The sequence below is a fragment of the Perca fluviatilis genome, chromosome 9 (assembly GCF_010015445.1).
Source record: "Perca fluviatilis chromosome 9, GENO_Pfluv_1.0, whole genome shotgun sequence".
NCBI classification, from domain to species: domain Eukaryota; kingdom Metazoa; phylum Chordata; class Actinopteri; order Perciformes; family Percidae; genus Perca; species Perca fluviatilis.
In genome coordinates, this window is record NC_053120.1 from 1,151,605 (window position 1) to 1,176,155 (window position 24,551).

At 43.3% G+C, this 24,551-nt stretch overlaps 2 protein-coding genes across 4 annotated transcripts in view; both read right to left on the minus strand.

Moving 5' to 3' along the window:
• Positions 1-2,543: 2,543 nt before the first annotated feature.
• Positions 2,544-15,962, minus strand: LOC120565851. Its single transcript, XM_039811909.1, has 5 exons — positions 15,833-15,962; positions 11,250-12,043; positions 10,854-11,023; positions 3,602-3,710; positions 2,544-3,118 (listed from the first exon to the last, which is right to left on the minus strand). Exons 2-5 carry the CDS (start codon positions 11,973-11,975, stop codon positions 2,630-2,632), a joined length of 1,494 nt encoding a protein of 497 aa, XP_039667843.1. The 5' UTR covers positions 11,976-12,043; positions 15,833-15,962; the 3' UTR covers positions 2,544-2,629.
• A 1,254-nt stretch (positions 15,963-17,216) lies between these two features.
• Positions 17,217-24,551, minus strand: part of palm1a (paralemmin 1a) — a 17,750-nt gene continuing 10,415 nt past the window's right edge. For 2 of the 3 annotated variants that reach the window (XM_039812173.1, XM_039812174.1), the window contains exons 9-10: positions 22,636-22,767; positions 17,217-18,418 (exon numbers count right to left, since the gene is read on the minus strand). In XM_039812173.1, the coding sequence (XP_039668107.1) occupies positions 17,799-18,418; positions 22,636-22,767 (752 nt within the window). In that variant the 3' untranslated portion in view covers positions 17,217-17,798. The remainder of the gene's footprint in view (positions 18,419-22,635; positions 22,768-24,551) is intronic. The other variant, XM_039812175.1, reaches the window with a different exon arrangement.

The following is a 24,551-nucleotide window of genomic DNA, read 5'->3' on the forward strand; positions in this document are numbered from 1 at the left end:
TCTGCTGTATGTCTCGTTAGTGTTGAGCTCTGACTGTCAGACTGTAAAACACGTTGAGCTGCTTTAATGTGAGAAAAGTGCTGAGTCATGAATCAGCTCATAGCTCCTCCAAATAATAAGAAACACGAGACCACGCGTTGTTAAGAGTTGAACTGTTTTATTCAAAAGGATTTATTCATCAGGTAGTAACAGATTACTTTAGTACATCAGGTAGTAACAGATTACTCTGATACATCAGGTAGTAATAGATTATATAGATTATATATATATATGTATATATATATATATATATATATATATATATATATTAGGGCCGGGACTCGATTAAAAAAATTTATCTAATTAATTACAGGCTTTGTAATTAATTAATCGAAATTAATCGCATTTTAATTGCATAAATATTTGACCTGAGAACAGTGAGAAGTAATTTTTTTCACATGGATTTTTAGTATACCATTGAATGACTAAATACATAAGCTTAAGCAACAAAATATTGTTTATTTTTGTTCAACCAAGTCCAGCAGACCAGTGCAATTTTTGCCATTAAGTGTAGCAATAGCATATTTAGAAATATAGTACATTTCAAAAATTCAGGTAGCCTATAGGTAGGTAGACCTTCTTTAGTAAAACACAATACTTTCAAGTACATTCAGACTTAGTTACCCTGGTCCTTAAACCAGTCATCTGGTGGAGTGTAGGTTGGGTGTGGATCCTTGTAGAGTCCTGCACGGGCCAAAAACTCCAGCCCTAACCCTGCCCTGGCCCGTGGTGTTCAAGCCCTACCCGACCGCAGCCCGACAACGCCTGCAATTTTTTCAGCCCGAACCCGGCCCGACCCTAGACCAACATCGATCACTTTAAGCTCTCTCTGACGCGCGCTCTCTGATGCGCGCTGTCTCTCCTACACATGCAAACACTCACACGTCACACCTTCTCCATAAACAACATGAAATCAAGGAGAGGGTTAACTTTTCCTGCTACAGATTCCCCACCGTGGTCAGAAAACACAGGGGAGACACTTTGTTTCTGTCACTATGACTCTAGAGTCGCTACTCGCTCCGATCGCCGGCACTCTCTCACTTCTCCCTCTACCACACACTCCCCACACACACACACTCCCCACACACACACACATGCGGCTCAACGCACACACCAGCGCACAAAGCAAGTATAAACATCAGGCCACTTACATAGGCGGCTTGCAGGGCTCTAGATCCTTGTACTCGGAGTCGGGTTAACGTCCACGCTAGCTGCTAAATGGCTCGATGTGCTGCGGTGATGTGCGAATTCCTTGTTGCGTAGCTTGCACACAACCATGCTCTCTTATCGACGCTTCGATCCGTTCGTTTTTTATAACAAAATGTCCCATCCGCGGGGCCAACCAAAACGGTCTCGTCAGCTTCTTCGTTCATGTTCAACGTGGTTTGTTGTTGTCTGAAGTCATGAAGGCTAGTTGGTGCGCCAGTATAATCGGTCCGCCGAAACTCATCCAGTGAGAAATGTCCCGCGGTGCAAAAATAAGTGTGATTAAAATGCGTAAAAATTATTTTTTTGTGTAATTAATTAACGCATTAAAGTCTGTAATTAATTAATCTTAATTAACGCGTTAAAGTCCCGGCCCTAATATATATATATATATATATATATATATATATATATATATATATTTGCAAATATAGGAGCAACATGATTTCACAAAAGGCTGCAGCCCAGTGTGGAGTCAGTTTCTCCAATGAGTGAACAGAACACCAGGCTTATATGCATCTTCAGAGTGACAACACACACTTGGATTATTGATTATTATGACGCTACAATTTTGACAGGCAATCTGATACACATTAAGACAATCAGAGAAATACAAGAGACATCTTGGAGCCATCTCACCTCCTCCTCCCGGTACGACTTTCACCCCCCTGTTACATCTTAACTGGCATGGGAAGACTAGAGATAGTTTTAGGGTGACCTTGTACCTTTATCGGTTCAGGCTCACAGTGCTCACATAATGTTCCAGACTGGATGTCTCACAAAGTTAGAATCAAAATCTACATGTGGGAAATGAGATAGACTCTTTCAGCATTTGTGAGAGAATTAAAGTAGAAATAAAACATAAAAATATAAAGAATTATGCTTAAATGTAATTTTTCCCATTACACATCAGGTAGTAACAGGTTACTCTGGTTCATCAGGTAGTAATAGATTACTCTGGTTCATCAGGTAGTAATAGATTACTCTGGTTCATCAGGTAGTAATAGATTACTATATGATTCATCAGGTAGTAATAGATTAATATATGGTTCATCAGGTAGTAACAGATTACTCTGGTTCATCAGGTAGTAATAGATTACTATATGATTCATCAGGTAGTAATAGATTAATCTGGTTTATCAGGTAGTAATATATTACTATATGATTAATCAGGTAGTAATAGATTACTCTGGTTTATCAGGTAGTAATAGATTACTCTGGTTCATCAGGTAGTAATAGATTACTATATGATTCATCAGGTAGTAATAGATTATTCTGGTTCATCAGGTAGTAATAGATTACTATATGATTCATCAGGTAGTAATAGATTACTCTGATTCATCAGGTAGTAACACATTACTCTGATTCATCAGTTAGTAATAGATTACCCTAGAAACCCTTGTAAGTGTATAGGATTGCCTTTTTTATCACATCCAATTTCAATTCTCTTTTGCTTCTTAAATTCACCTTTCTTGTACACACAGTTGGGAAATTTGTCTTTATTTTGAGCAGACTCCATCGTCTGTAAGCAGTCATAAAGGTCAAAGGGCATTGTGCTTTGATGGATATTACTATTAGGTTTCACTGGTTCTGTTGTGTTACAGATGGCTTTTAAGGCTTCTAAAGGCGCTATGATGAAGGTGTTGGACCACTTACAGCGGCCGTCGTCCTTCATGATTCCTCTGCCTTTAATCATGTTGGTACAGTCATAGTTTATCTCCTTTCCCTTCATCTCCTCAGCGATGTGCTGGTTTGTAAACCATTTAACATCGTGCTTCACTTTGTTACCTCCGTGCACAGAGAGCACGTCAGCAGAGAGCAGAGCAGCAGAGAGCAGCAGAACACCAGCAAAGATAGACATCTTCATGTTGATCTGGAGAACACAGAGTTATAAAAGCTGTTAGAGACTTTACTCTGACATATCTAACATATCTTAAAATTATCATATAAAAGCTATTAGAGACTTTACTCTGACATATCTAACATCTCTTTATATTATCATATAAAAGCTGTTAGAGACTTTACTCTGACATATCTAACATCTCTTTATATTATCATATAAAAGCTGTTAGAGACTTTACTCTGACATATCTAACATGTCTTCCTTCCTAACGTAGCGTATATCTTTAGTTTTATAAATGTCTCCTGACTGTCTGATGATGTAAGAACTTGTTAAGTGACATCAGGAGTTTCTACAGCGCAGAATAACTGCACACAGGATTATTAATCTAAATCTTTCTGCAGAAGAAATCCATAAAGTCCTGATGCAGCCAGAATAAGTTCTGAATGATTGCAGATATAAACATACAAAGTTTAAATGTGTTAAAGAGAGAATAATAATATAAAGTATATTTACCTGAATGAGAGGAGAGAAATGAAATGTACAGTCTTGAGTCTTGTTTTTATCTCTGGAGAGCTTTTCTTCTTCTTCTTGTTGACGCTTAGCGATGTCAACTAACATCTTCCTGTGAATGAAACAAGTGAACTTGCAGTTAGAATCATACAAAAACAAACTATGTTGAATGATGATTAGCAAACAAACTTTTACAATAAAATGACATCTTGGTAAAAAAATTGGGAAGAACTTGTGAAATGTTGCTGGCTAGCATGATGTTGGCTTTAGACTAACTGAATTTGACTAAGCAATTGTGGGATCTGGTCGTAGGTCACAGTTTTAGAAGAAGTTGTTACAGCGTTTGGTGCAAAGCCCCATTCATTCCAATGAGAGTTAGTGCATTAAGCAATCATGGAGCTCGAAAAATACCCCGATCATCCATGTTAACTGGCCCTTGACATCAAACATATGCGCACTAGTGACAGTTTTAGTTGTCGTAGCAATGCACTCGTTCAGGAGCTTCTCTCTAGTGGAAATGAGTAGCTAAACACGTTAATTGTCTTAAATATTCACTACAAAAAAACATTGTGTTTTCATTGTTTTCATTGATAATTCTTATCATATAAACAATGGATGTATTAAGAGAACCAAGGAGATGTAATCATTACGTTGTGCTACTGGCTAATTTTAGCGATAGCCCCGGCAGTTTGGGAACAGAGACGTTTATTACATTACATCCACGTTACAGGCTTTAAATCATAGCATCCTCAGATGTATTATAAGATAATACACATGATAAATTACAGTCATATAGACATTATTACAGTTACAGGATCTCAGGAGAACCGTCATATGAGCCTGCAGTGCAGGGCGACTCAGCCGGGCGCAGTCCCGTGGGTCTGCTCGTGTTCATTATGCGTCTTCATCATGCCCAGTTAAATAATTCAGGATTCGGCCATTAGTGCATGTTAAAAACCAGTGGCCGCTAAGCCCTTGGTTGTTTCCAGACATGGGGCTGTTCCTGGGGGTTTGTTCACAGTGCTGTAGAACTTGTAGAGACTCAAAACATTTTTCTATTGTCTCAGACATGTCATTGACTTGTTGGTATTTGCACTCTGACTTTTCCTGAACTTGGCCATTGGTCTCGCCAAATATTCTAGCTATAATAATAATAATAATAATTAAAGCTGCGAGCAGCGATGGATGGGCCCTTGTGCGTCTGCGCGCGTTGGGGTTACCGGCAGACACCCCTCCTTTCGACCGTGCATTTGCGCGGCACTCAGACTCCGCAAATCATCCATCACCAATGAAGAATGAAGTCTCTGCTGAGTTCAATGATACCTCACACCAGGGTATACCTTAAACGGTTCAAATGTTATGAAAGGGGCGTGGCCTGAGTAAGTGGGCGTGGCCATATTATAGGGGCTGGCTCATTGCTAGAGTCCTAGCTGCATTGCTAGAGTCCTGTAGCTGCATTGCTAGAGTCCTGTAGCTGCATTGCTAGAGTCCTGTAGCTGTGTTGCTAGAGTCCTGTAGCTGCGTTGCTAGAGTCCAAGCTGCATTGCTAGAGTCTTGTAGTTGCATTGCTAGAGTCCTAGCTGCATTGCTAGAGTCCTGTAGCTGCATTGCTAGAGTCCTGTAGCTGCATTGCTAGAGTCCTGTAGCTGCGTTGCTAGAGTCCTAGCTGCGTTGCTAGAGTCCTGTAGCTGCGTTGCTAGAGTCCAAACTGCATTGCTAGAGTCCTGTAGTTGCATTGCTAGAGTCCTAGCTGCATTGCTAGAGTCCTGTGGCTGCGTTGCTAGAGTCCTAGCTGCATTGCTAGAGTCCTGTAGCTGCATTGCTAGAGTCCTGTAGCTGCATTGCTAGAGTCCTCTAGCTGCATTGCTAGTGTCCTGTAGCTGCATTGCTAGAGTCCTAGCTGCATTGCTAGAGTCCTGTAGTTGAATTGCTAGAGTCCTATAGCTGCATTGCTAGAGTCCTGTAGCTGCATTGCTAGAGTCCTGTAGCTGCGTTGGTAGAGTCCTAGCTGCATTGCTAGAGTCCTGTAGCTGCGTTGGTAGAGTCCTAGCTGCATTGCTAGAGTCCTGTAGCTGCATTGCTAGAGTCCTGTAGCTGTATTGCTAGAGTTCTGTAGCTGTATTGCTAGAGTCTTAGCTGCATTTCTAGAGTCCTAGCTGCATTGCTAGAGTCCTGTAGTTGCATTGCTAGAGTCCTATAGCTGCATTGCTAGAGTCCTGTAGCTGCGTTGCTAGAGTCCTGTAGCTGCGTTGCTAGAGTCCTGTAGCTGTGTTGCTAGAGTCCTGTAGCTGCATTGCTAGAGTCCTCTAGCTGCATTGCTAGTGTCCTGTAGCTGCATTGCTAGAGTCCTAGCTGCATTGCTAGAGTCCTGTAGTTGAATTGCTAGAGTCCTATAGCTGCATTGCTAGAGTCCTATAGCTGCATTGCTAGAGTCCTGTAGCTGCGTTGGTAGAGTCCTAGCTGCATTGCTAGAGTCCTGTAGCTGCGTTGGTAGAGTCCTAGCTGCATTGCTAGAGTCCTGTAGCTGCATTGCTAGAGTCCTGTAGCTGTATTGCTAGAGTTCTGTAGCTGTATTGCTAGAGTCCTAGCTGCATTGCTAGAGTCCTGTAGTTGCATTGCTAGAGTCCTATAGCTGCATTGCTAGAGTCCTGTAGCTGCGTTGCTAGAGTCCTGTAGCTGCGTTGCTAGGGTCCTAGCTGCATTGCTAGAGTCCTGTAGTTGCATTGCTAGAGTCCTATAGCTGCATTGCTAGAGTCCTGTAGCTGCGTTGCTAGAGTCCTGTAGCTGCGTTGCTAGAGTCCTAGCTACATTGCTAGAGTCCTGTAGCTGCATTGCTTGAGTCCTAGCTGCATTGCTAGAGTCCTGTAGTTGCATTGCTAGAGTCCTATAGCTGCATTGCTAGAGTCCTGTAGCTGCGTTGCTAGAGTCCTGTAGCTGCGTTGCTAGAGTCCTAGCTACATTGCTAGAGTCCTGTAGCTGCGTTGCTAGAGTCCTGTAGCTGCGTTGCTAGAGTCCTGTAGCTGCGTTGGTAGAATCCTAGCTGCATTGCTAGAGTCCTGTAGCTGCATTTCTAGAGTCCTGTAGTTGTATTGCTAGAGTTCTGTAGCTGCGTTGCTAAAGTCCTAGCTACATTGCTAGCGTCCTGTAGCTGCATTGCTAGAGTCCTGTAGCTGCGTTGCTAGAGTCCTAGCTACATTGCTAGAGTCCTGTAGCTGCGTTGCTAGAGTCCTAGCTGCATTGCTAGAGTCCTGTAGCTGCGTTGCTAGAGTCCTAGCTGCATTGCTAGAGTCCTAGCTGCATTGCTAGAGTCCTGTAGCTGCGTTGCTAGAGTCCTGTAGCTGCATTGCTAGAGTCCTAACTGCGTTGCTAGAGTCCTGTAGCTGGGTTGGTAGAGTCCTGTAGCTGCATTGCTAGAGTCCTAACTGCGTTGCTAGAGTCCTGTAGCTGGGTTGGTAGAGTCCTGTAGCTGCATTGCTAGAGTCCTAGCTGCATTGCTAGAGTCCTGTAGCTGCATTGCTAGAGTCCTAACTGCGTTGCTAGAGTCCTGTAGCTGCATTGCTAGAGTCCTAGCTGTGTTGCTAGAGTCCTAGCTGCGTTGCTAGAGTCCTGTAGCTGCGTTGCTAGAGTCCTGTAGCTGCATTGCTAGAGTCCTAGCTGCATTGCTAGAGTCCTGTATTTGCATTGCTAGAGTCCTGTAGCTGCATTGCTAGAGTCCTGTACTTGCATTGCTAGAGTCCTGTAGCTGATTGCTAGAGTCCTAGCTGCGTTGCTAGAGTCCTGTAACTGCATTGCTAGAGTCCTGTAGTTGCATTTCTAGAGTCCTGTAGCTGCGTTGCTAGAGTCCTGTAGCTGCGTTGCTAGAGTCCTAGCTGCATTGCTAAAGTCCTGTAGCTGCGATGCTAAAGTCCTAGCTGCGTTGCTAGAGTCCTAGCTGCATTGCTAGAGTCCTGTAGCTGCGTTGCTAGAGTCATAGCTGCATTGCTAGAGTCCTGTACCTGCATTGCTAGAGTCCTAGCTGCATTGCTAGAGTCCGAGCTGCATTGCTAGAGTCCTATAGCTGCATTGCTAAAGTCCTGTAGCTGCATTGCTAGAGGCCTAGCTGCGTTGCTAGAGTCCTGTAGCTGCATTTCTAGAGTCCTATCTGCATTGCTAGTGTCCTCTAGTTGCATTGCTAGAGTCCTAGCTGCATTGCTAGAGTCCTGTAGTTGCATTGCTAGAGTCCTATAGCTGCATTGCTAGAGTCCTGTAGCTGTGTTGCTAGAGTCCTAGCTGCATTGCTAGAGTCCTGTAGTTGCATTGCTAGAGTCCTGTAGCTGCATTGCTAGAGTCCTGTACCTGTGTTGCTAGAGTCCTAGCTGCATTGCTAGAGTCCTAGCTACATTGCTAGAGTCCTGTAGCTGCATAGCTAGAGTCCTGTAGCTGCATTGCTAAAGTCCTGTAGCTGCGTTGCTAGAGTCCTGGCTGCGTTGCTAGTGTCCTGTATCTGCGTTGGTAGAGTCCTCTGCATTGCTAGCGTCCTAGCTGCATTGCTATAGTCCTGTAGCTGCATTGCTAGAGTCCTTTAGCTGCGTTGCTAGAGTCCTGTAGCTGCATTGCTAGAGTCCTGTAGTTGCATTTCTAGAGTCCTGTAGCTGAATTGCTAGAGTCCGGTAGCTGCGTTGCTAGTGTCCTGTACCTGCATTGCTACAGTCCTAGCTGCATTGCTAGAGTCCTGTAGCTGCATTGCTAGAGTCCTGTAGCTGCATTGCTAGAGTCCTGTAGCTGCGTTGCTAGAGTCCTGTAGCTGCGTTGCCAGAGTCCTAGCTGCATTGTTAGAGGTTACTGGAGCGTTCCTAGTGTGGTATTAGGTGGTTATAACATGTCGGTAGGTAGTTGGTTCAAAGCATTGTAAAATATACAATTTTTTCAAATAAAGATTCTGTAGTGTTTCTAATGTCTCTGTTAATGTTGATTTTGCTTCAACAGCTGCAACATTACACAAATTATCTTCTTTAAAGGGGTGATAGAATGATTATATAGAGTATTTTACACTGTTCCTTATGGTCTCCTAATGGGGTATGTAACATTGGTTGGGCTGAAAATGGCCTGGATGATATTTTATTGGCCCTTATGCATCCCTGTGTTTTGGCCCTATTTGTAACAAGAGCTTTTCTTCCAAATATGGTATGCTCGTGAATATTTAGATGAGCTGCGCGCTTATTGGTTGAGCCGACCAAGTTACGGCGGACATCAGAGATGCTGCGGATTGGTTGAGCGAATCCCCAATACACAACCATTAGAGAAGCGACAGAATCTCATATTCCAGACACTGCAAGGTTTCCTTACCAAATTCACTTCTGAGACTTTTTTATGTGAGAAATCAACTATATAAAGCTCAAATATGGGCCGTTTTACGAAAATTGATGGCTAATTGCAAATATGGTAAGACTGTGTGTCGGACTTCAGCGGCGGTGCTGCTGCCTCGCCGCACGGCCTGCCTTCCTTCACAGACCCCGGCCTGCTGTGAGCTCCGTTAGTCTGGCAGCCCTGACAGAGCTCCAGGGCCTGCAACTCCCCTCTTCCTGCTAGCTAAATGGCCCGTTGTGTGATAGTGAGAGCGCGGTCAGCGAGCTTGTTACACCAGCAATCTCTTACCACATGTTACACACAATGTCACGCCACTTAGCTATACAACATCTAAATGTCTTATAAAGCTAACAACGGTGTCCTATTTCAAGTTAATTAATATTTGTGAAGTTTAGTTGTTTCGTTAGCTGTGACTGTCCCTTCAATCCTATCTATGTGTAGCTACAAATCACGGCTAGTTAGCTTCATTTTTGGTTGCAATTCGAGTATATTTACAGTTAGAATTTCGTCACGCCACTTACACATCTAACTAAATGTCTTATAAAGCTAACAACGGTGTCCGATTTCAAGTTAATGAATATTTGTGAACTGTAATGGTTTCGTTAGCTGCGACTGTCCCTACAATCCTAGGTGTACAAGATTGCGGCTAGTTAGCTTCATTTTTGGTCGTATTCGAGTATATTTACAATTTGAATTTCGTCAAGCCAGTTATACAACATCTAACTAAATATTTTATAAAGCTAACAACGGTGTCCGATTTCAAGTTAATGAATTTTTGTGAATTCCAGAGTAATTCTAAGAAGAGGCTAGCTATAGCTCCATCCAGCCGCAGGCTCTATCAATGAGACTCGCGGACAAGAGGCGTGTATTTCACCGATCGTTTGTTTAAATAACTCAACACATTATAATTACACACATTATAAGATTAACTGGAACCTGTGGTAAGAGATTGCTGGCGTAACAAGCTCTCTGACCGCGCTCTCACTCACACACACCTGGCATTAGGAAGAGGGGAGCTGCAGGTCCTGGAGCTCTGTCAGAGCACCGGCGTGTAGTAATCCATTATCCAAAAACCGGTGACTTTGCGCGGATATGGAGTGCTGTGGGCTGCCAGTCGTAACGGAGCTCCATCTACCTCAGAGCAGGCCGGGGTGTGTGAAGGAAGGCAGGCTGGCTGGGCGGCGAGGCAACAACACAGGCAGCACCGGCCTCTGAACTCCGACACACAGTCGGACAAAATGTGCAATTAGACATCCATTTTCGTAAAACGGCCCATATTTGAGCTTTACATTGTTGATTTCTCGCATAAAAAAGGTTCAGATGTGAATTTTGTAATGGAATAGCAGAGATCTGCGCGACCTAGATTCGGAAGACTACCTGATCTCAGGTCAGTTGTGTAGCCTATGTAAATGTTGGGGCGTGACCGTTCTCTTAATACACTCTCTGGCTGACAAAGCTTCCGGTTTTTGGGAGGTTGACGACATCTTCCAGCTTTGTTGGGATTTGCCCGTTTTCAGCGGCAGTTTCAAAATATGAGATTTTCATAGTAAAGGGGTGTCAGTGGGACTTTGAGCATCTATGTATGTCCTATTTACCCACCGAACTGTCGTTATTCAACTATGACAGGGTAAAATCGGTTTTGCATTCTATCACCCCTTTAACAGGTTTGTATCATATTGTACAAAAACATATGCACAACAATTTGTATATCGTACAATATTACACCGACAGGTCACTATTAGACCTACGTGACAGTTAAGTTTAGGCACCAAAAACGACGGTAAGGTTTCGGTTAAAATACCAATTTGCATAAGCAGTACTTCGAGGACAGGAACTTCTGTCCCGTGGGTGAAATTCCTTTGTTTTGGATTATCTGGGTGGGAACTTTAGTAAACTGAAAACTTCATACTTAATGTTGTCAAACTGTCCCCTCAGTGTCTGGGTCATCTTTAGAATAGCGTCAGCTGTATCTCTCAGTGATTGGCTCGCTTCAGTCACATGGTTCTTCTTGATCTGCTCTTTCCAGCTGTCAATCGCCTCAGAAAGTGCAAACGCCATTCCAACAGCTCCTCCCACAACCTGATCATGAATACATAATAATACATGATTAATGTTCAATATATCATACTGTCAGCTCCAAGGAAAATACATAAACATACAATACATGGACATGTATCTAAAATGTCAATACAGTAAATCTGTGATTGCCAATCATGAAAATACAATTGTGACATAGTTATATGTGGATGTTTTTGTCTGATTAATGTTTATTTATGTATAAATACATGTCTGTAAAGAATCTTACCGTGGCTCCTCCTTTAAGGGCTGTTTTAAATGCAGTTGTAGACATTAGTTTGATGAGTTTTTGTGATCCTTTAGCAAACAAACATTTAGATTTTTTCCCACTAAGTTTAAATGTGAAAAATGCTAAAATTCCCAAAACTCCAACCATCACTGTATTGACCAAGACCCGGATGATGCATCTTCTATCGAAGAAAAACTTTGGCTCATCACCAAGCTTGCGGAAGTTGATCTTCTGATCCAGTCCACTATGTCTGGCCATGGCTTTCAGGATTTCAGTCATGATGTGTCGGTCCAGATCATCTGGGTCAGCGGAGGAACTCGCCTCCTCCCACTCCGCCTTCAGTTGCTCAAACAGTTTTTGTATTTTATTTGTAATTTCGTTGCTCTTCTTGTCTATGTTCTGCGCCTCTTTCATGGTGTTGCTGGATAAGAAGTGCTCAGTGATTTTAGTCCCCACAGATACAGCGAAGCCTACACCTGAATACGCTGCTCCTAACAAACCTAAAAATGGAGCAGCTGCTCCAGCGGTCAAAAAAGTGGCCACGCCGGCCCCAATCAGACATGCAGATCCTACCACTGCCACTGTGTTGCCAACACATTCACTGGCGTTGCATTTCTCCCTGAGTGACTCCAGCTCCTGGGCCAGTTTCTTCAGCTGCTTGGCACAGTTCTCCCTCTGCTCGATCCAGGAGAACATCAGCTCCAGCAGCTGGTCGGCGGTGGCCATGATGGAGGTCTCGGTGTCTTCCTGATTCTCGCACCAGAGAGCAGAAAACTGCAGCAGAGAGATCAAGCCTGAAAGAACAAAGTCAGAGCACAGGAGTGTTTCATTAGTTAGCGCCCCTAGGGTTATTAAGGTGTGGAGTGTGGTTGTCAGTTTTGTCAGTGGTTTAAGTATGCATGAGGGATTATGTGTGTGTGTGTATAAACAGTGCAAGCAAATAAAGATAAACTTTACCTACTAACTACCTAAACAAACCAAAAAGGAAACCAATGGAACTAGGGGGAACAGGACCAGCAGCAGCCAGCCACATGCAGAGACCAGAGCTGCCGGGGCACCCTCAGGTGTTCCAGGTTACTCTGACGAGCTCCTGCAGAGACACGGGGCGTTTCCCAATCTGTGTTCTTCTATTGACTTGTGTTCTTGTGTCCCTGTGAAACGTCATCTCGTGTTTCCAAAGTACTGTCCCAATACACAAGTTCCCATTTCGCCAAGAACAGTTAAAATTCCCGGATGTATTCTTGACACGCCCATTTACCGAGGATACATCGGTTGGTAACTTGTATGAACTTTGCAGCACCTGTATCCCAACATGCATTTCGGCATTCAATGATGGTTGGATTTACAGTACATAGACAGCCCAAAAACGGGACAATTTTAACAATTTTCGTCATCTTATTCATCACTTAATTCACTTCTGAGAACATTTTAGGCGAGAAGTGAACGGTTTATATGTTGAATACAGGCAGTCTTGCCAAAATCTTTGCAGAATTGACAATTTGCTCCAAAGTTTTCGGAGTTTTCGGAGCTCCATAAAATGAGTCGGCCGCCAGCTTGCGCCTGCCGGGGCCGCTAGCTCCCCCCCAAACACACACACACACACACACACACACACACACACACACACACAAACACACTCGGAGACCCCGCTGTAGGACCCCGGAGGTCTTTTAGACCGGTCCCGTACATCTGAGGCTTTTATTTCGCCGTTTCGGATCGTTTGTGTAAATATCACAACACACGTGGTTAACTGTCTTTTCGGAGTTAATCTCAACAAGCGCACACACACACACACACACACACACACACACACACACACACACACACACACACACACACACACACACACACACACACACATCAGAGAGATATACCATAGATAGACTGTATATTATTAGTCTATGAGATACACCCGTTTCTTTTCGGGAGACTTGTTTAAATTATGCCATAGGCTATAGCCTACATTATATTTTGTAGTTAAATGTCTGTAGCGGAGCGCTTCCAGGATTAAAATTAAATTAAAATTAGCTAGAGGTCCTCTTTGGATGGGATAATCATAAAAAAAAAAGTCCAAGGCACTCTCTTTAGAAAAATACAAAGCCTTTATTTATGGCTAAGTCATCATGAATCTTAAAGTACTCTGACGCGTTTCGGCATACAAGCCTTCGTCAGGGAGTCAATCAATTTCCAAAACAGGAAGAGACCTTCTTATAAGCTTTCAAACAGACCAATCAAGAAACACAACCAATGAAAAGCCTTCATTTTGGTAGAGGAAGGTTCAGAGTTGTAGGATTATAGAATGACCACTAGATGTCCTCATTGGTCATAAAATGCCCTGAATGCAAAGTGTTCTATATAGGAAGGACTAAGAGGCGTCTACAGGACCGTTTGGCATAACATAAATATGCAATTCGCACGGACAACATGAACTATCCTATGGCGAGGCACTACAGAGAACACCATAATAGTGATCCATCGACCGTACAGATCTGTGGAATTGATCATATTCCATTGTCACTGAGGAAAGGGGACAGACAAAAACAACTAAACCAGAGAGAAAGTTTCTGGATTGATAAACTGCAGGCTACTAGTTATCCAGGCCTAAATGAAGGACTTGATCTCAGTGTTTTTCTTTAAAACCATATTGTTTATTTTTCAATTGGGTCCATTTCTATTTCTATTTGTGCTGTACATGTTTTGAATTTTGAATTTAACCTTGGTTTGTAGTCAAATACACTGGTCTATGTATGACCAATGAGGACATCTAGTGGTCTTTCTATAATCCTACAACTCTGAACCTTCCTCTACCAAGATGAAGGCTTTTCATTGGTTGTGTTTCTTGATTGGTCTGTTTGAAAGCTTATAAGAAGGTCTTTTCCTGTTTTGGAAATTGATTGACTCCCTGACGAAGGCTTGTATGCCGAAAGACGTCGGAGTACTTTAAGATTCATGATGACTTAGCCATAAATAAAGGCTTTGTATTTTTCTAAAAGAGAGTGCCTTGGACTTTCCTTTTTGGTTTCTATATTTTGTAGTTAGTTCATATTTTTGGTGTATTTGTTTTCTGATTGATTAGAAGTTGAGTTTCAGTCTAGGACACACCAGTGCATATGCCTATTTATTTTTTTTATTTAAAATGACTTAAACTTATACACTAATAATAGTAGGGATCGCGTTCCACTCTTTTGAGTAAGTAAGGGGTGTTTGAGCTAAACCATAAACAATCAAATTAAAGCTCAATTAGTTTTATTTTTCAATATTATTGCAATAGTTGTAGCATTATGAGGTTTTCTTGTCCGGAGATTGTTTTAATACAAAGTGGTTATATTGTTGTGGTTTTTATATCTAGCTGGTATTTTGGAGCCTTGCAGGTAGCCTCTGTGCTGGGGGTGTTGATCAATAACAGGAAGAACGCATCGTCTCAAACTGTTAACAGAGTTTTCGGTGCTTGTGAACTTGCGAGTTAATTCTTCCAAGAACAACCAGCAAGAACGTTCTCCCCAAGAACACAAGTCCGTAGTTTGCATTCTTGGTATTGAGAAACGTCCGGAGACAGGTGAACAGCCAGACACAGCAGGGATCGTCACAACTGTCAAGAGTTTCTTTTTAGTCATTTTTTTTTAGCTTTAAACATTTCTATAGACATGGGGTTATAGGTTTGTTGAACGTTATCTCAAGTGCTGACTGATTAACTAAAATAACATTCACAAGCAGACAGAAAAATACAAATAGGAATTGTGATGGCAAATTTTATTTTAACCGTTTGTTTAAAGATGTTAACCATTAGTTTAACAATTGTTTGCAAACCTCCACAAAATCCAATTCCTTCCTGTGGACTCCTAAAGCATCAGAGGGGAAAACAGATGCAGCCCTCAACTATAGCATAGTAGAAGATATGTTGGTTTAACCAGCCTGTTATTTGTGTTCTTATATAACAAGTGAAGAAGGCCGAAGACTGCCTACGAAAGTGAAAACTTTGTTTTCTTCCTATCTCCCAGGAAAGAGGTGTTTTGGCTAAAAGATAGAACAATAGCAAGGGGGGTTGTAAACAATAGCAAGGGAGGGTTGTAAACTAACTTAGAATTGTTTATGGTATGTGACTGAGTGACAGCACAATGGATAAAGGTCGGAGCATGATTCTGCGATGTTCCCTTTCTTTCCTATATAATGTGTGATGTTTAGACTAGAAGTCAGAAATGCTCATTCAGTTGTGCTGCGTGTACCTGTGAATCTGTATTTCTCTATTTTGCTAAATATAATAAATGCTCAAAGACCAGACTTTGGTTTAATTCTCAAACAGTCTTTAATTTTGATCTTTGATATGTACTAAACTCTGCTGCTTCATGAAAACTTCCACGACAGAATGTCATCTGTAAGGATTTTAGACTGTTTATGAAGAACAGTCTTTAGTTGTTTAAACAGTCACAATCCATAAACTCCTCAAGAACATTAATAATGCAGAAGTGTGTTCAGAGAGCACTTTGTAAAGATAGGCTGTCAAATCATAAGGTTTATAAAGTATACACTATGATATTTACATAAAGATCTGCAGCATGAAAAGCAAAAAAGAAAAAGTTTCTTACTCGTTTCTGGAAGTCCTGCTGTGTCTAAATGATGGTTGAAGAGAAGCCTCTGTGGTTGTACTTCAGTCTGCAGCAGAGTTTTATCTCTGGGTGTTAACCTGCAGCTCTGTTCCTGTGAGTCATGTGACTTCTTGTAAATCAGCAGCTGCAGACAGAGACCTGCATAGACTCACATTATCTGCACTCGCATAAACCCAAACCATCATTATAGCAATATCATTAATAAACCAATACAGGCTCATCTGATCCTATCTTAGTTAAAAAATATGAAACAATATTGTGCTGTCATGGGAGACCATTTTTTAGCCAATTATTTGTTTCCCAGGATGGTGAAGGAATGTCCCGCCCTACTCTGCCTCTGATTGGATGGGTTAGGTTTAGGCATGAGGTGTGGGATTGGTTAGGGTTAGGCTAAACACCAGGGTTAGCCAATCAGACACAGAGTAAGGCTGAGTGTGGCGGGACATGCCTTTGCCATCCTAGGCAAAACTACTTGTGTCCCAGAAGAATAGGTGTAGGTTTCTCAAACTTCAGACCAAGGACCACTTACCCAATAACAAAAACCTTACGGACCACCTAACTGCCAAAAATATCCCCCAAAACAATAGCCCTCCTACTTCACCAGTCAGTTGTATTAGAAATTACAATAAGTTATATTAAAAATTAAGCTTAAAAAGCTTACTCTACTGCTTCATTGCTGAGGTCCGACAACACGGACCAAACAGCCAATTTAAAGTTTGAATTTACTTTACTTTACAACACACCTAAGAGCAACAGAAGTTTTGAGCTCATAATTAAACAGAACCAAACTCAGGCTATGAACTCAAATGAGAACATGGTAAAACATAACTGATCAGAAGATATTTTAAATAAACTGCCAACTAAACTTACCAATAAAACATAACAGGAGTCTCTCAGATTATTTTAACAATTCACCAAAACGAAAGTACATAAAAAAACGAATATTTTCTGAAGAAATAAACAGTTAGTGTGTGTGTGTCTGGTGTGTGTGTGTGTGTGTGTGTGTGTGTGTGTGTGTCTGGTGTGTGTGTGTGTGTGTGTGTGTGTGTGTCTGGTGTGTGTGTGTGTGTGTGTGTGTGTGTGTGTGTGTGTGTGTGTGTCTGGTGTGTGTGTGTGTGTGTGTGTGTCTGGTGTGTGTGTGTGTGTGTGTGTGTGTGTCTGGTGTGTGTGTGTGTGTGTGTGTGTGTGTGTTCTGTGTGTGTGTGTTTGTGTGTCTGTGTGTGTGTGTGTGTGTGTGTCTGGTGTGTGTGTGTGTGTGTGTGTGTGTGTGTCTGTGTCTGGTGTGTGTGAGTGTGTGTGTGTGTGTGTGTGTCTGTCTGGTGTGATGGATGTTTATCTGAAACAGAAGAACCCAGAAGCAGTCTGTCGCCTCACGTTTATTTATTTCTTTTTTCTTTCATAAAACCCCAAAAAAAGACAAACAGAATCCTGAAACTCTGCAGGAGGAACAAATAAATACTTCACTCTAAAATTAATCCAGTGTTTCATATCGCGGAGCTTATAGAGAGAGAGAGGTTAGGGTAGACTGTGTGCCTAAGCTAATGCTAAGCTAATGTTAAGCTAATGCTAATCAGATGCATCGAGGAGACAAGTGGAAACATACGGGAGTACAAAAGTAAAAAGGCCTCGAGAAAATAGAAAAAAATTAAAGAAAGGTTTATAAAAACAGAAGCAGAAATAGGAAATGATGTCATGTGGTTAGAGGCGGGGCTTAGGGCAGTGGGTGGAGCTTAGTTCCTGTAGTTTTTGTCCTTTTAGTTTTTCAGATGATTATAATTGAAGCAGCTTCACTCGAGTCCAAAGCAAGTCGAGTCCTTAGTAAACACAAGTCCCTCAACAACAAAAGCTGTAAAAAGTCGAATATATGAAGTTACATTTTACACAAGTCAAGTCTCCCGTCAATTAGTTTTTGTCAAGTCGCAAACCATCAAAACGCTGACTCTAGTCACATGATGCTGCAGCACTTACACGGCTGCTTCTCCTTCTTCACCTCCTCCACCCCTTCCTTCCCTTCCTTCCTTTCCACTCCTTCCTGCCCTTCTTTCCCTTCCTTCCCCTCCTTCCCTTCCTTCTCTTCCCTAACTCCCTCGGCCGCTGGCTCCCCGTTGCCCACTGGCGCTGCAGCCGTTTCCGTAGGTTTGTCGGAGGCGTTTGGAGGCGGAGCTTCCTGCGCGGCGCTCTGCGATGTTTCCTCGCTGGCGGCGTGGTCATCGAGGAGCACGCGCTCGGCCGTCACCGTGCCGACCAGACCGAACACCTTCTTGGTCTCGTCCTCGTCCTCCACGCTCTGGTAGCCCATGAACACCATGGTGAGGGGCGCCGCGGCGCTGGCGTCCTCCGGGCCACGCTGGCCGCCCGGCTCGGCCCGCAGACCCCTGATCTCCTCGGGGCTCGCCTCCTCCTCCTCCTCCTCCTCCTCCTCCTCCTCCTCGGCTGTCGGGAGAGACGTCACCGTGGCGACGGTCTGCGACATCACGGACGCCTCGTCGGCTTTGTGGATGAGATCCTCGACCTCGGAGACGCTGAGCAGCTGCACGCCGTCTTCTCCGTTCATCTCGTGGACCACTGAGGGACACAATCACAAAACACACAATACATATCCAATATATTACTCTCCACCATATAAAAAAAAAAAAAAAAAAAAAAAATATATACACGTTACTCTGACTACATCTCCATATATATACACATATACCACGTTACTCCAACTACATCTCCATATAAACACATATGTCACGTTACTCCAACTACATCTACATATATATATATATATATATATATATAATATACACGTGTGTGTATATATATCCACTGCTACATTTACGTATTTACGTTACTCAGGCTCCATCTCCACCTCTATGTTTACATTACTAATGGTACGGATCCATATCTCCGACACGACTGAAGCGTGGTGTCGCCATGTCATACAGCCATGGTTGATGCTCCACGCCCCTGACCGGCAGCTGATTGGACGAATGCATGACGTGGGTCTGGCTTCTCGAGAATTTCAACGGTGTCATGGCGGCGCGTTGAGAATACGATCAAAGTATTTTAGGAAAATAGTTCACCAAAACATCTTTCTGAAAACATTTAAAGAGAGAAATAGGTTGTGCCGTTGCTGAATCTGTCTTCATTTCAGATCAACAAAGGTCCGTTCATTTTCCTACTACAGCAGGTGCGTTCCTACTACTCAAGACCCAACTTCCACTATCCTCCACACAAATATACCTCCACCCACAACTTATCATCTCCTAACATATCTATCATTCTAAACTTACTACACTTTCATATTTCAACAATTCTGTACTTTACTTCCGTTTCATCTACATCTCCACTTCTTACCATTACTACATCTCCATCTCTATGCACTCACTATCATTCTTACTCCACCTCCACTCCTACTACGTTACTACATCTCCACATTACTCTACATCTCATTCCACATGCCTCCACACCTCACTACATCTCCACATTACTCTGACTAATCTCCACCTCTACATTACTCTGACTACATCTCCACGTTACGCGCTTCTGACTACATCTACGATTACATCCACCTCTAGTTACTCTGACTACATCTCCACATTACTCTGACTACATCTCTACATTACTCTGACTACATCTCCACATTACTCTGACTACATCTCCACATTACTCTGACTACATCTCCACCTCTACATTACTCTGACTACATCTCCACATTACTCTGACTACATCTCTACATTACTCTGACTACATCTCCACATTACTCTGACTACATCTCCACCTCTACATTACTCTGACTACATCTCCACCTCTACGTTACTCTGACTACATCTCCACCTCTACATTACTCTGACTACATCTCCACATTACTCTGACTACATCTCTACATTACTCTGACTACATCTCCACATTACTCTGACTACATCTCCACCTCTACATTACTCTGACTACATCTCCACATTACTCTGACTACATCTCCACATTACTCTGACTACATCTCCACATTACTCTGACTACATCTCCACCTCTACATTACTCTGACTACATCTCCACCTCTACATTACTCTGACTACATCTCCACCTCTACATTACTCTGACTAGATCTCCACCTCTACATTGCGTTACTCTGACTACATCTCCACCTCTACATTACGTTACTCTGACTACACTACATCTCCAGTAGAAGAACTAATCTCTGTTTAAACTAACCCAAACAGGTAATCATAATGGATGCTCTGCTCTGATGTAGAGCGTTGTACAGCTGGCTCTCCCTAAACTTTGCCTCATTCATTTCTATGTTTTTGTCACTTTTGCAGCCAAACAAAAACACAACCCGACAACAAAGGTAGAAAACAGTGATAGAGGTTTGGTTCCTCCAGCGTTTCTATTGGCTGACATCACTGGTTCCTCCAGCGTTTCTATTGGCTGACATCACTGGTTCCTCCAGCGTTTCTATTGGCTGACATCACTGGTTCCTCCAGCGTTTCTATTGGCTGACATCACTGGTTCCTCCAGCGTTTCTATTGGCTGACATCACTGGTTCCTCCAGCGTTTCTATTGGCTGACATCACTGGTTCCTCCAGTGTTTCTATTGGCTGACATCACTGGTTCCTCCAGTGTTTCTATTGGCTGACATCACTGGTTCCTCCAGTGTTACTATTGGCTGACATCACCTTTCCTCCACTGTTTCTATTGGCTGACATCACTGGTTCCTCCAGTGTTTCTATTGGCTGACATCACTGGTTCCTCCAGCATTTCTATTGGCTGACATCACTGGTTCCAGTGTTTCTACTGGCTGACATCACTGGTTCCAGTGTTTCTATTGACTGACATCACTGGTTCCTCCAGTGTTTCTATTGGCTGACATCACTGGTTCCTCCAGTGTTTCTATTGGCTGACATCACTGGTTCTTCCAGTGTTTCTACTGGCTGACATCACTGGTTCCAGTGTTTCTATTGACTGACATCACTGGTTCCTCCAGCGTTTCTATTGGCTGACATCACTGGTTCCAGTGTTTCTACTGGCTGACATCACTGGTTCCAGTGTTTCTATTGACTGACATCACTGGTTCCTCCAGTGTTTCTATTGGCTGACATCACTGGTTCCTCCAGTGTTTCTATTGGCTGACATCACTGGTTCCTCCAGTGTTTCTATTGGCTGACATCACTGGTTCCTCCAGTGTTTCTATTGGCTGACATCATTGGTTCCTCCAGTGTTACTATTGGCTGACATCACCTTTCCTCCACTGTTTCTATTGGCTGACATCACTGGTTCCTCCAGTGTTTCTATTGGCTGACATCACTGGTTCCTCCAGCATTTCTATTGGCTGACATCACTGGTTCCAGTGTTTCTACTGGCTGACATCACTGGTTCCAGTGTTTCTATTGACTGACATCACTGGTTCCTCCAGCGTTTCTATTGGCTGACATCACTGGTTCCTCCAGTGTTTCTATTGGCTGACATCACTGGTTCCTCCAGTGTTTCTATTGGCTGACATCACTGGTTCCTCCAGTGTTTCTATTGGCTGACATCACTGGTTCCTCCAGTGTTACTATTGGCTGACATCACTGGTTCCTCCACTGTTTCTATTGGCTGACATCACTGGTTCCTCCAGTGTTTCTATTGGCTGACATCACTGGTTCCTCCAGCATTTCTATTGGCTGACATCATTGGTTCCAGTGTTTCTACTGGCTGACATCACTGGTTCCAGTGTTTCTATTGGCTGAAATCACTGGTTCCTCCAGCGTTTCTATTGGCTGACATCACTGGTTCCTCCAGCGTTTCTATTGGCTGACATCACTGGTTCCTCCAGCGTTTCTATTGGCTGACATCACTGGTTCCTCCAGCGTTTCTATTGGCTGACATCACTGGTTCCTCCAGCGTTTCTATTGGCTGACATCACTGGTTCCTCCAGTGTTTCTATTGGCTGACATCACTGGTTCCTCCAGTGTTTCTATTGGCTGACATCACTGGTTCCTCCAGTGTTTCTATTGGCTGACATCACTGGTTCCTCCAGTGTTACTATTGGCTGACATCACCTTTCCTCCACTGTTTCTATTGGCTGACATCACTGGTTCCTCCAGTGTTTCTATTGGCTGACATCACTGGTTCCAGTGTTTCTACTGGCTGACATCACTGGTTCCAGTGTTTCTATTGACTGACATCACTGGTTCCTCCAGTGTTTCTATTGGCTGACATCACTGGTTCTTCCAGTGTTTCTACTGGCTGACATCACTGGTTCCAGTGTTTCTATTGACTGACATCACTGGTTCCTCCAGTGTTTCTATAGGCTGACATCACCTTTCCTCCAGTGTTTCTATTGAATGACATCACTGGTTCTTCCAGTGTTTCTACTGGCTGACATCACTGGTTCCAGTGTCTCTACTGGCTGACATCACTGGTTCCAGTGTTTCTATTGACTGACATCACTGGTTCCTCCAGTGTTTCTATAGGCTGACATCACCTTTCCTCCAGTGTTTCTATTGACTGACATCACTGGTTCCTCCAGTGTTTCTATTGACTGACATCACTGGTTCCTCCAGTGTTTCTATTGACTGACATCACTGGTTCTTCCAGTGTTTCTACTGGCTGACATCACTGGTTCCAGTGTTTCTATTGACTGACATCACTGGTTCCTCCAGTGTTTCTATAGGCTGACATCACTGGTTCCTCCAGTGTTTCTATTGGCTGACATCACTGGTTCCTCCAGTGTTTCTATAGGCTGACATCACCTTTCCTCCAGTGTTTCTATTGGCTGACATCACCTTTCCTCCAGTGTTTCTATTGGCTGACATCACCTTTCCTCTCGTCCTCGTAAACTTTGACCCCTCGCTGAGAGAAGTCAACAGGAAGTGTGGTGTTAGTGGACAGGACCCGGGTCTCCCCCGTCAGCCTGTCCCGCTCCACTTTAATCTCCACAGAGTACATCGCTGCAGTTGGGGGGTCAACGAAACAAACAAACACACACAAACACACACAGAGGGTCAACGAAACAAACACACACACACATACACACACATACAGACACACACACACACACAGGGTCAACGAAACAAACACACACACACATAAACACACATACAGAGACACACACACACACAGGGTCAACGAAACAAACACACACACACACACACACAAACACACACACAGGGTCAACGAAACAAACACACACACACACACACACACACATACAAATACACACACACACACACACATACACATACAAATACACACAGAGACATACACACACACAGGGAACACAGGGTCAACGAAACAAACACAAAAATATATACAGAGAGTTGTTAGAGACAGACAGACACACAGACAGGCAGGCAGGCAGGCAGACAGACAGACAGGCAGGCAGACAGACAGACAGACAGACAGGCAGGCAGGCAGGCAGACAGACAGACAGAGTTGTTAGAGACAGACAGACAGACAGACAGACAGACAGACAGACAGACAGACAGACAGGCAGGCAGACAGACAGACAGACAGAGTTGTTAGAGACAGACAGACAGACAGACAGACAGACAGACAGACAGACAGGCAGGCAGGCAGGCAGGCAGACAGACAGACAGAGTTGTTAGAGACAGACAGACAGACAGACAGACAGACAGACAGGCAGGCAGACAGACAGCGGAGTTGTTAGCAGACAGCAGACAGACAGACAGAACAGACAGGCAGACAGGCGGGCAGGGAGGGGCGCGCGAGACAGACAGACAGGCATGCACGAGAGGTTGTTAGGAGAGACAGACAGACAGACAGACAGACAGACACACAGACAGACAGAGAGTTATGTTAGAGACCAGGGCGTATAAATGCTAATGCGACAAACGCCAACAAAGCACATTAACCTCACCTGAAAAAACGGCATATGAAATGGGTATCACTGTCTGGGGTACTTATTGCAGCTTAAGAACAGGAATGGGCTGCCTTCGTCAACGCTGAAAAGACTACATATCCTTCGTCAACGCTGAAAAGACTACATATCCGTCGTCAACGCTGAAAAGACTACATATCCTTCGTCGACGCTGAAAAGACTACATATCCTTCGTCAACGCTGAAAAGACTACATATCCGTCGTCAACGCTGAAAAGACTACATGTCCTTCGTCGACGCTGAAAAGACTACATATCCTTCGTCGACGCTGAAAAGACTACATATCCTTCGTCGACGCTGAAAAGACTACATATCCTTCGTCGACGCTGAAAAGACTACAAATCCTTCGTCGACGCTGAAAAGACTACATATCCTTCGTCGACGCTGAAAAGACTACATATCCTTCGTCGACGCTGAAAAGACTACATATCCTTCGTCGACGCTGAAAAGACTACATATCCTTCGTCAACGCTGAAAAGACTACATATCCTTCGTCGACGCTGAAAAGACTACATATCCTTCGTCAACGCTGAAAAGACTACAAATCCTTCGTCAACGCTGAAAAGACTACATATCCATCGTCATAGCTGAAAAGACTACAAATCCTTCGTCAACGCTGAAAAGACTACATATCCTTCGTCAACGCTGAAAAGACTACATATCCTTCGTCAACGCTGAAAAGACTACATATCCTTCGTCAACGCTGAAAAGACTACATATCCTTCGTCAACGCTGAAAAGACTACATATCCTTCGTCAACGCTGAAAAGACTACAAATCCTTCGTCAACGCTGAAAAGACTACATATCCTTCGTCAACGCTGAAAAGACTACAAA